This window comes from Taeniopygia guttata, chromosome 9 (genome assembly GCF_048771995.1).
Source record: "Taeniopygia guttata chromosome 9, bTaeGut7.mat, whole genome shotgun sequence".
Classification (NCBI taxonomy): Eukaryota; Metazoa; Chordata; class Aves; order Passeriformes; family Estrildidae; genus Taeniopygia; species Taeniopygia guttata.
This window is the reverse complement of record NC_133034.1, coordinates 12,748,968-12,761,639: the sequence shown is the minus strand read 5'-3', so window position 1 is coordinate 12,761,639 and position 12,672 is coordinate 12,748,968. Positions and strand designations below refer to the sequence as shown.

At 40.1% G+C, this 12,672-nt stretch overlaps 1 protein-coding gene across 7 annotated transcripts; it reads left to right on the top strand.

Annotated features, from left to right (window-relative positions):
* The first annotated feature begins 1,033 nt into the window (after window positions 1–1,033).
* PLSCR1 (phospholipid scramblase 1) lies at window positions 1,034–11,547 on the top strand. Of its 7 annotated transcripts, none has more exons than XM_072933320.1 (10): window positions 1,042–1,172; window positions 1,203–1,265; window positions 3,516–3,544; window positions 4,308–4,376; window positions 5,082–5,239; window positions 6,306–6,348; window positions 7,057–7,277; window positions 8,088–8,249; window positions 9,382–9,543; window positions 10,736–11,547. In XM_072933320.1, exons 3-10 carry the CDS (start codon window positions 3,538–3,540, stop codon window positions 10,763–10,765), a joined length of 852 nt encoding a protein of 283 aa, XP_072789421.1. In that variant the 5' UTR covers window positions 1,042–1,172; window positions 1,203–1,265; window positions 3,516–3,537; the 3' UTR covers window positions 10,766–11,547. The 7 variants fall into 7 exon arrangements, with proteins under 7 accessions (XP_032605882.3, XP_012431041.5, XP_072789423.1 ...); XM_072933323.1 differs by having other exon boundaries at window positions 1,042–1,174; window positions 1,213–1,265; XM_012575587.5 differs by having other exon boundaries at window positions 1,037–1,265.
* Window positions 11,548–12,672: the final 1,125 nt, after the last annotated feature.

Sequence of the window (12,672 nt, the reverse complement as noted above, 5' to 3'; positions counted from 1 at the left end):
TACCATGTATTTCTAATTTCCCAACCATGTCAAAATAATTCTATACCTATTTCTTAAGAGATGTTTAAAACCTATTTCTTGGTGTCTCCTATTAATCCTCTTAGTGGACTCAGTGTAGATGTGTGGGAAAATGCTAGTCAGCTTTAGATTAGATTCTTATGTACCTGAGGAGAAAAGCAAAATAAAATCCGCAAATCCCTGTCAATCTGGTGCTTAGGTGAAATCCAGTGCAGGGGCTAGAACAATAGTTTGGGGTTTAGGTTTGGTGTGGTTGGTTTTTGTTTGTTTGTTTGTTTGTTTGGTTTTTTGTTTGGTTGTTTTTTTTTTTAATGGAAAGTTCAATATTGAAATGGAGGCCTTATTTTGGGAGGTAGAATACAAAGGCTACTGAGGATGTAGACGGTGAGCTGCCCTTACTGAATCCCCAGTCTTGGGTTTTATGCATGCACCGATTACTGTGATCAGATTTATGTGCTTTCCATGAAATACAGTTTTCTTTGAAGAAACTTTCCTTTGCAATACGTGGACACTAGCAGCTCCAATTCGTTGTACATGAATGTACAAAACAGGATGCATAAAATCTGTTCATCAGAGCTTGTAATCAGGGCCAGCTTTCTCCAAGTCCTTTGTTTCCCAAACAATTTAGTATTGTATGTTCTTCTTCCTGTAACTATGAAGTCCACATAAATATGTTTTCCCTCCTGAGGGCCTGCCTTATAAACAAGGTAAAATTGTTCCAAAAACATTTGTTCTCCTTTCAGGGGGGGACATAGAACTTGGCGTTATCACCTGTATGCAACCTGTTGTCCTTTGACTAAAGGGCAGAAATTAAGTACATTAATTAATTAATTTAAAAAGGACTGAATCGGCATTGTTGCTGGTAGAAATGGGGAAAAAAAAGTAATTGTCACGAGTAGCGAAACTGTTGAATTACCGGAGTTTCTCGGCAGGGCTGGCAGCGATTTCCTGCCCCGAGCCCAGCCCGGCCCTCGCTCCCACCCCTGCAGCGGTGGGAGTTCCCCAGCGGCACGGGAGGGACACGGGGACAGCGGGACACACGCGGGGACAGCGGGACACACGCGGGGACAGCGGGACACACGCGGGGACAGCGGGACACACGCGGGGACAGCGGGACACGGGGACAGCGGGACACACACGGAGACAGCGGGACACACACGGGGACAGCGGGATACACGGAGACAGCGGGACACAGGAACACCGGAGCGTCCTTGCCGAGCGGGGTTCCTTGCAGGCGCTCCTCTCAGGTATCCCGGCGTTTTCCTCCCAGGGATGCTCAGTGATCCGCAGGGCTGGGCAGGGGCCTGACGAGGAGAAGCCCCGCGTCCGTCCGGCGGGGCAGTGCGGGTTGAGTTGGAATGGATCCCTTCAGAGGAGGATCCGGCAGGCAGGGACGGCGCTGAGGGGAGGTGCAGCTGCCCAGGGAGCCCCGGGGCTGGCTCCGGTTGAGCCCCGGGCCGGACCCCGCCGGCGCTCGCAGGTGCCGCCGCTCTCGGGCGCTCTCAGGAGAAAAGTCCCGGTAATTTGAGAGGGCACCCGACTGCATCAGAGCCAAAAAAAGAGTAATTCCTTCTCTGAATAATATTTTGTTAGCGTTGGACAAAACTAATTAATTTAATTAGATCGCTGAGATGATTTTTAAGCATACTCCAGCGGTCAGGGTTCAAATCCAGGGGTTGAACAGTCTAATATAATGCAACACAAAAAAACCCCCAAAAACAAACAAAACTTCAAAAGCAGAATTATTGCATACCTCATGGCTATTCAGCTTCCTTGTTTTTGAATATTACAACTTGCCGGGCCTGGCTTGTTATATAACTAAGCATGTTTGTTCTGAGGACCTTACATTGCATTAACGTGCTCTTTGCATTGTTTTAGTGAGCTGGATAAGAAATGAAACTACTTGTCATGCTAGTATTTTGTTTTTCTGATGAAGAGCAGAAGCCCTATAGTCAACATAACTATGAATCTAAATTACTTGCAGTATATCTAGTGATGTGCGTCAGGCTAAGGGACCTGTTGCTGTGTTATGTAGTTCTGAAAATGAGAAAGTGACCGAAAAGAAAAATGGACATTCATAAAAAAGGATCCAGGGATGAAATGAGGGCTGAGATTTGTAATATCTGTATTGCTTCCTACTACAGAGCATATCAACCTTTTCTAAATCCTAGATTGTACAGTGGCTTGTGTGTGTGGTTGTAGGGACAATGAAGGATTCTGGATGACTACAAAGCCCTTCTTTTAAATAAATTGTGTGATTCTGTCTCTATTCTCCCTTTACCAAAGGGTCTAGTTGTAATTCTCAGTATTTCACTGAAGTTCATGTAGCTGGACTATCTCACAGCATAAACTGATCTTTTGCTAGTTTTATTCTTCTATAATTTGTGATATTCCTACATTCATACAGTGACTACATTCCAATCTACCCTATGACCAGAACCCAATTAAAGTATGTGGAAGAGGATGGTGGTTTTGTTAGTAAAGAAGAGTTAGTGAAGTAGAAGAAAAAGTATATTAAAAAGGAATGTTTTAAGAGCAACTGAATCTGCATTAGACATCACCCTGTGAGATCTGCATTAAAAGTGGAATGAAAAGCAAGAAGGAATTGCTTTCAGTTTCACTTCCCAGCTTTGAGCAACCATCTGCATTGAAAGAAACAGAAGAATCATAACAGAAACATTATATTCATGGTTTCACTTGAACTGGATTATTTTTAGAGAACAACTAGACTGATTTTTTTATTTTAAATCTTTCAATCCTATTAAAAATGAGTGCCTGTACTATACTTTCATGCAGTTCTATGTTTGGATCTACTGAGTGTTTTGGATCTGTCTGTAATAGCAGTTGCTGCTGTTGTCTTGCTTCACTCATTATCCCAGAGAAAGAGATAACTCTCAAGGTTTAAGCTCGTACCTGTAAGTGGGGTTTTGTATGGTTTTGCTTTGTTTTGTTTTAGGTTAGGTTGTTTTGGGTTTTGTTTTTTTTTTTTTTAATTCCTTTTGGCAACCGCACTTTGTTATACAAATACTGGATATGTGTTATTTAGTAGTACAACTAGAGAAATGGAGTAGCTTAAAGAGCTGAATAGGTGGTAGAATGGATGCTGAAGGGTTTACCTGAGCAGACTTTGTCGACATCAATACACTGAGCTAGGTGCCTTAAATTACTGCAGTAAATTGTTCATATGAATTACAGGATATTTCTGAATGGCTGCACAATGGAGTCTTGCACATCCCAATGCTTTTCTGAGTTGAGGATGATTTCAGGGTACTCGAGGCATGACTGTGGGCATAGAAAGCTCAGACTTAAGTAGTAGTTGAGACATAGCCTAGAAGGAAACTGAGATATTGAAGTTTACTTTTGCTAGTATTTGTAATTTTGCCTTCCCATACAGTTTAGAGAGGCAAATATCTTTTATCAATAACAGAGAACTCTGAATAGCTCTTGTATGAAATAGTATACTTAAAAAATCATGAAACAAAAATTTTGTTTTGCAGAACTGCAAGCAGATCTGTGACAATGCAAGGTGAGTAAAATATAACCAAAATGTCAACTTTTGCTAACATCAAAGACAGCACATTCAAGCAATATTAGCTCAGCTATTAGCTTACCTTCTAATTATATGAAATATGTATGAATGTTTTAACTTGAAATTATTTACATTTTAAAATGGAATATTTTACAAAATGCAGAGCTTACATTTCAGATCTTGATTTCTGAAGTTAAGTAAAAATAATAAATAATTTAGAAATCTTGAAATTCAAGTTATTTCTGCTTACAAACTAAAGCTGGTAAATGTTTTTAAATCCCTAACACTCTTCTTCTGCTGGTGAGGCATTAGTATAGTCTGAACTTGAAGAAGCTGGGAGAAAAGGTTTTTCACAGAGGGGAATGGCTCACTGCCATCCTATTGGAGGGCAGCCTGTCAGTTCCTGGCAATGCTTTGGATTCCAGCCACTTTCTAAATATCAGAACGAAGGCATCTTTGCCCCAGGCAGAGTGACCTGACCCTGCTTGGGCAGAGCTTGGACTAGATGATCTCAGGAGGTCCCTTTCAATGATCCTGTGATTCTGTGACATCTTCATGACATCCTGTGCAGAACTCCATTAAATTTTGCTGATGCATGCATTGTTCATAAATATGATCTTGATGCATATTTTTGCTAGACAGGAAACAGCTCCCTAGATTTTGTTCTATGTTTACTCTGGAAAGGGAGTCAGTGCTGGGGATCCTTCACTCAGGGCAGAAGGAAATGATCCATACTCAGAGCATATTTTCATTCTTCCAGGACCTCAACCTGCCACAGCACCTGGAATGCCCTATGGCTCCCCTCAGTCAGTCCCTGGGACTTACCAAGGTGGGTGGCTTGATTACAGATCTGTGAGACCATTAGGAAATAGGCACGGGGAATATGGGGTTGTAAAAGGGTGATCACCTCCAATTTACTTTTCTGCTATTAATTCTATAGAATGTCTGAAAAGACATTTATTTCCTTTGTGGTTCATGTGCACTGGTCCATGTGTTGTAATGTAATGTAAAATTTGGTGCTGAGCTGGTATGGTCTGAAGGTCTACAAGTCATCTGGTTTGAAAAGTGTAGATGAACTTTGCTAAGAGGACATTTCCTTTCACAAAAGTAGAGGGTATAGTTCTAGGAAAACTTTGTCTTAAAATTCCTCATTTGCTCAACTGACAGCATATAAGTGCCAATGCTTTTCATGTAATTTAAAGTATTCTTTCTTTTCTACTTAGAAATAACTTTAATTTATTTATTTCTGTTTTTTGAATTGATTTTCTCTAAGTGAATGAAATTTCTTCTGTATTCAAGAATGATGCGTTTTTAAAATTTATTTGGTTTGGTTTTGTGTGAGGCATCAGAACCTCCCAAAGCAGTGTAACTCCCTTCATGAGTGTTATTGTATTCATAACTGAAATAAATAAGGTATAAGGATCTCCATAGTTCCAAATAGTGATAAATTACTCTTTTGAAGATGCATAGGGCAATTATTTCCCAACATTTAACTTTCATAACCGTATCTCTCCTACCATGCCAAATGTCACAGGTGCAGGGAACTATGGATTCCAGCCACAGCCCATGGGGTTCCCAGGTGGATTTGTCGCTCCACCTGTGCAGAACCAGCCCACCATGAATGGGACAATCTGGATGCCTATCCCTCCTTCTGTTCCCAACTGCCCTCCTGGACTGGAGTACCTCACACAGGTACCTCCACCCTTCCTCCTTCCCCAGAGATGAGGAATCCTGCTCTGGGAAGCAGCCTGCATCCATGAAATAGCTAAATAAAGCATCTGGCTGTGTTACAGCTTCAAGGGTTGCTGCTTGTGGGCTGCTAAATGAAGCCTTTTGTGTTGTCTGAATGCAGAGATACCTGTTAGAGATGTAGCACTTGTTCATGGAGTACCTTCCTGCCAAGTAGGGTGCTAAAGGATGAGGGTCAGAGGGCTGGCATACATCCTTCCCGTTTCTGAAGGTACTCTTTGGGAGATGTAATGTCCTTTGGAAAGGTATATAGAATAAATATCTATAATATGGGCAACTCTAGCACATTAGAAGCACTTAATTTTCTATATGATGCTTTCTTCACACCTCTTAATAGTGTTGGTAGAGCTGCCAGTCAGACTTCACATAGGGAATTCTAATATTCTATTATTATTCTAATTCACATAGGGAATGCTAATAGCAAAATAAGAATTGTTTCCACATTACTGAATATGTCTTTGTACTGTAAAATACAGTACAATTTTCTCAGCACTGAAAAGATTAATACTGATGTATTGTTTCCACTTCTGCAAAGTGCTTAAAAAAAAGGGAAAAAAAAGAAAAAGCACTGGTGAGGAGGGGCTTCTTTTCCCCTGAATTTTCTTTAGAACTGAGCAGTAGCTGAGCTTCTACTCTAAAATACCCCCATTTTCTGCTTTTGTCTGTATGGAGTCTCTGGGACGTGCTGCCAGAGCTCTCTCAGGCTCTGAGTCCTGAAAGGGTCACAGGTGTGTTAGCCCTGTGTGCTTGTCACCAGACCAGTTTGGGATCAGCTCCCCCGTCAGCTCCAGTGCCCTGGAACACTCTTTTGCTAAACTAACAGAAGACAGACCAAGGAGTAGAGTGAGCTATTCCCATAGTTACCTGGGAGATAATCTGCCTCTACACAGTGTATTGATCCATACACTTTTATTCTAAAATGAAACAGCAGCAGTTCTTAAAATGAGAGTTTTTCTTAGTTGCAACTTGTTAATTGTTTATTCTCTTTAATTTTTTCAACCATGAGCAGATTGACCAGATATTAATTCATCAGCAACTTGAAGTTCTTGAGAGTAAGTACAAAGTATTTAAATCTAATAATCCCAAGAACAGTGAAGTTTTGAGTTTTGAGTGACACTCTTGTTATAGTAAATATAGTTGATATATAGCTATTTATAGATGAAGTCACACGCTTCCAATGTTATTTGTTAACAATGATTTCTACTCTTCTCTCTTCCTTACTTATAGATCTTGTTTTCTGTCTTGTCATATCCCACCTAATTCCATGGACTGGCATGTAGCTTTGATCCTTTTTACAGGCAGTATTGCTGTTTTAGCACATTGAATGGCTTTCCTTCTGCTCTCCTCATTCTGTGCTTTAAGAATATCCAAGTTGTATCATCAGTGTCTTTCAAATAGAAGGAATAAAGTGGGTCGTACTTCCCAGCTGACCCCTAACATTGCTGCTGCGTTTTTCTTTCTGGTACTTTCTAAAACTTTTAAGAGTGCTCTCATTTGTTATAGAAATGAATTAAAATTTCTCTCCCGACTCTTGTTGCTTTTAATGTGTGCTGCTGTAAATCTTGACGGTGGCTTCTTCCCTTGAACATTTCTGTCAGGCTTCGCTGCTTGAGGGTCCTTTCCTACCATTTCCCTTTGCCAGAGAGTGCCTCTGACAGACTTTGAGAAAGGCTTTGCCTTCCCAAAGAGCAGCTGCAGAGTGAGCAGGGAGTCTGACCAGACTCTCCTAGGAATTTAGCAGGTTTTTCCCCATTTTCCAGTTGTGACTGGCTTTGAAGAAAACAACAAATACGAACTGAAGAACGTGCTGGGGCAAAGGGTGTACTTTGCAGCAGAGGACACTGACTGCCTGACCAGGAACTGCTGTGGGCCATCACGGCCTTTCACCATAAAGATTACTGATAACCTGGGCCGTGAGGTGATAACGCTGCACAGACCTCTCCGCTGTGGCTCCTGCTGCTGCCCCTGCTGTTTGCAGGAGGTGAGTTCTGCCTCTCCTGCCTCCCTTCTCCTGGGACAGGCATCTCCTGTGCAGCTTTAAGGTGGCATTGAGTCAGGAGGGGAGGTGAAATGAGTCAGGGTTTGCCAGTAAGGCGTGGGAAGAGAGATCTGTGGGATTTGTGTGTGGGGTTCTTGGTCTGGGGAGAAGCAAGTGTGCTGCAACACCTGGGCTCACTGGGCAGTTCTGGTTGTGGTAATGAAGAACCTGATTGAGCAGCATGTCGGGGAACCTGTGGCTGGTGCTGTAATCTGCACTGGGGATGGACTTGGAATGCAAGAGTAAGGCAGCAGCTTTCATAAAATAATAGCTAGAGTTTTCATTTTACAGCTCTGAAAGCTACAGTGGCATTCAACATAGGAGATCATGAGGTTTTTAAAATTTTAACATAATTCTGGGATGATGCAACTTCTGAAACTCTAAATCTAAGCCTACTCAGAGCTCCTGCTGAGGCATTTGTAGTAGCTGTACCCTATAATGCCTTCACTGAACGCCATTGGGATATTCACTACCTTTCTGTCACTGGACTTTGGTCTTTATATTGTAGATGCATAGTTTGTGTGCTCCAGAGACTGAGGAGTCTCTTACTGTTTTCTTGAAGGCAAAAGCTGAATAAGACTCTTATTCTGCAATCTGAGTGGTCTTCTGAAAACAGTCATAGCAAAATGCTTTGTAAGGCCAGATTGTTGTGGAAAAACAGGTTGTTTTTCATTTGTTTGCTGGTATGGTTTTTGTCTCGCTAGCATATGAAAGCATGATCATTCACTTGGATGTTTTCTCTTCCCTGTGAAGCTGGAAGTCCAGGCGCCTCCAGGAACAACAGTTGGTTATGTTGTCCAGAACTGGCATGTCTGCCTGCCAAAGTTTACCATTCAAGATGAGAAAAGAAGGGATATTCTGAAAATTACTGGCCCATGTGTTTTGTGCCGGTGTTGTGAGGACATTCATTTTGAGGTATGCAATGTAAAAACTGTTTGCATGTATCTGTTTGAGATAGTAGTTTGGTATTAGCTTGTTGCTTGACTTCCTACCAATCAATTGAACTGTAGTATATATTAAGTAGTAGTATATATATTAAGTATTTTCTGTATATATATTAAGTAATTTCTGTATTATATATGAAATAGTATAGTATATATTAAGTATACTGTAGTATATATTAAGTAATTTGTACATCATCTTTTCATGCTGATATAATCAAATTACTTCTCTAGATACCTAAATTACTGTAGATAAACCAGACAAACTTCCAGAAATGACATATTAAAGCCACTCATCAGTGATCACTAAGAATTCCCTGTGGCTGCACACAAATCACTTAATTAATATATTTAGCAGCAAAATCTTTTTGAATTTGTTATGGCAGGCTCCAAGAAAAATAGTCAGGTGTATCAGGAATTTATTCAAATTACTTCCTTCAACCACTTATTTAATCATCTAATAATCATTCAATGAACTAGTAAGTTAAGATAATTTAGACATGAAATATAGAGTTGAATGACTGAAGAGTTATAACTTTCCTTTTAAAATAATATTGATTAATGCAACATTGTTTTTGTGGACATTAAGTAAAAGATATACAAAGCTACAATTTAAAGTTTGAAATGATATTGCAAATAGTTACCACAGCAAATTTATATAATTTTATTTTGGAAACTAATCTTTCACATGACCCAGAAGACTGGCTCTAACTTTAGAAAACCTAATGTTACCAGAGGGCTAAGCTCTGCTTTTGAACAGAAGAATGTAATTTGTTTAATTTTCACTTGAGCGGTTCCTGATGTATGTCAGGAGAAACTAATTCACTGTCTTGGCTAAAAGACACCACTTCAGGAGAGTGTTTATCCCAGCTCCATCAAGGAATTGAACTTCCCAGTCAGATTCAGAATCAAGTTCCTGCCTCTAATGCTTTAGACCGACTTTCTGATAGTCTGATTAACTTTTGGTACAAACCCTTGCATTCAGTAACTGCATTAATTAAAATAACAATCCGAAGCTTTTCAATGGATCTATTCCAAAATGGATCTGGGAATATTATGAATGATAGGTTTGATGATGCATTTTTAAATTTTATATTTAACTATAGGTGAAGTCTCTGGATGAGACTTGTCCTGTTGGGAAGATTTCTAAGCAGTGGACTGGTCTTGCGCGCGAATGGTTTACGGATTCAGATAACTTCGGAATCTCATTCCCAATGGACCTTGATGTGAAAATGAAAGCTGTCATGATTGGTGCTTGCTTCCTTATTGTAAGTTATTCACTAATACATTATCATAAACTAACGTTTTCATCTCCATGTTTAAATTGTGATGGCAAAGGAGTCAATTTTGTGCTCCTTCAATTGGGCTACAGCTTGTCAACTTCTGTGTGTAAAAATGACCACAAAAGGCAACACAGAATTGAACAATAAGCTTATTATAGACTACGTGCAGTGCTAATTGTATTTAAGAAGAGTTTCATATTTGGTGAGACTGAAAAAAGGAAAAGGGAAGACTTCTTACAGACTCGTTAGCAGAGGAAAGCAAATTTATGGATGGTGAAACCAGAAAAATACAGATTGGCAATAGCCAAGAGCCCCATCCAAAGCGAGCAGCCCGCTGGGCTGGTGAACAGCTGAATGCTGCAGTTATGGCTTCCAACACTCTTTGGAAGCATGTGAAGCACTGAATTGAGCAGAATTAATGCTCTCAGAGCAGAAATTTCCAAATGGAGGGACTACTGTGGAGAATAAGCTCATTGAATTTGTCAGAGCACTTCTCAGCTGCACTGTCAATAGTGCAGTACAGCTCACTGTCCTCTTTGAAAACTGTGTGGAACACACTTCTGTTCCCACCTAACAGTACAATTCTGCATCAAGGTTCCACTTCAGAACATGCACTGCTTCTGTGCTGGCTGGGCTGCTGGAGGGCAGGAAAGGGGCATGTGAAGCACCTTGAGTTTGGAAAGGTCTCTCCAACCTCTGACAGCCCTGTGCATGAGCAGGGTTTTGTTTAGCTGTGTGTGTTCTGTGCTACCAAGTGCATCAAGGGCAGCATTAGCAAGTGAGAGCAACCTGGGCTTTCAGGCACAGAAATGGGGTTCCCACCAGTAAACTAAAGATAGCCATTATTGTGAAGGACTCCAGCCTGAGGTTAAATGAGGGGGAATAAATCAGGTTGAACAAATTCAGGGCAGAAACCTTGAGTAAAGAAAGCATAGCTTTGGCTAGTGATAAATTAAAAGTCCCCATGTTGGTCCTTCACTGTCTTTCTGTGTCTGTGGATGTCCCGTTCTGAGAGACCCAGGTGGTGAGGGCATGGCAAATGTGCCTCCATCTTCTTCCCACCCTTTCAGGTTTCTTAGAGGAAGGCGTACATCAGGTGCAATGCAGCCAGGGGATTTCAGAACTAAGAACCACATTTAAGAACTGTAATTATTTTTTTTGTTTGCTTTGTCCTTAGGATTTCATGTTTTTTGAGCATAGTAAATAAGCATCAGTGAGCAGGAGTTTGGTAATGAAATCTAGATATTCTCTATGGAAGAAAGAAGAACATGGATCTCCCAACTTTCCAATGAATTGCAGACCTCCAGTAAGAATATGAGAAATGTTAATGTTATAGTTACATTTCTGTAAGCTAAAAGCTTTATGGTCCTTTCTATTATTTGTTTAATCTGGTGAAATAATCTGTAGTATTCAAACAAGTACTTTTTATCTGTACAGATCAATAATATCATCTACAAAAATTTATAGCAACCTTTTTTTTTCCCCCAAGAACTCTGTAATTTTAAAGTAACTCGTTATACTAGTTATAAATAAATACTATAATAATACTTTTATTCCTAAAAAAGAGGACTACTTCTATATTCAATATTAATAATAACCTAAGCCAAATAAGGAGACACTGATGTTTTACTGGGTATTCTTTGGTAGTTTTGCCTTGTTGTTCACATTCTGTTGTTTCCATCTTCCCACCTGCCGTGATTTGGCTCGGGGGGGGCAAGGTCCTGGCAGGGGACACAACCAGGCCAGCTGACCCAAAGAGACATTCCATACCATTTGACATCAGCTTGGATATCAAAGATGCAAAAAGGAGGAGGAAGGTGTTGCATTCAGTTTTATAGTGTTTACTGTCCCAAACAATCGCTTCCTGCTTCCCAGGAAGTGGCTGGGCATTGCCTGCTGGTGGGAAGTACAGAATAAAATTTCTCTTTTTTTTTACTTTGTGCACACACAAACTTTTGCTTTTTGTTTTAGTAAACTGCTTTATCTTAACCTGCAAGTTGTCTTATTTTATTTCCCCTGCCCTCTAGGAAGGGGAGGCATAGAGTGGTTTGGTGGGCACCTGGCTCCCAGATAAGGTCAACCCACCACATCTAGTGATGAATATGTTCTCAATAAACAGAACAAGTGTTCTGCATAAACAGAACAGTTTCACTTCAAAAGCAGCCACATGAAACGGCAGATCAACTTCTTAGCATTTATAGCTTTATTTAAATTATTTAAATATTTTATTTAAATGTACAAGCAATGGATAAGTAGCAATTTCTTACCCCAGTACACAAGCACATGCACAGAATGGTTCTTGGGATCCAGCCATGGGGAGAAGTCCTTATCAGTATTTTCAGTTGCATTCTCATCTTGCTGAAGAGTCCTTTTGTTCAGTATTTTCAATTTATTGGTTGCTTATGGTCAGTCAAAAAGCAAAAGAAAAGAGAAATGCCATTGCTGCTGTGTACCTGGATTCTTTTTGATGTTGGAATAATTGTGCAAATTTGGGACAACAGTCCAGATTGTTCTGAAATTTTTTAAATTGTATATTGTTCCTTGTTAAATTAGCTTCTGCTGCTAAATTTCCTTGTGTATGGACTTACTGGAGGTACATTTTGATTCATCAGCACTAGTCTTAGGGAATTAACATAATACTATAACTTTAAAAAATATTTTGTGCTTTATTGATCATCCATTAATGAGATACCAGAAATCCAATCTTGCTAAAATCTGCTAAAAGTTAGGAGTTAGGAATAGAAGCTGCATGTATTAGAAACCAGACCTGTCTTCTAGGGATTCACATGACTAAGTCCATCATTATTATTTTTCCTGCAAGGGTGGCACACAGCTTCATTTCTGTCTGTAGCTCTGAAGTCCCAGGCTCAAGCATATTTGATCCATGCACTACAGCAGTTATTCAAATATTTCATAAACATTCTTTGGGAGGTATTTGAAATTACCTATTTATTTCCATGGCAGGTACTGCATAGAATTTAAATTTACAATTTGCATTAGACTGAGGTCCATGGCTGTTTGAGGAATGGATGGAGTCATATTTTGCAAGTAGACAAAACAGCTACAACCTTTGCCTTTGGTAAAAAGGATCTTGTATCACAAATTCATCTGCTG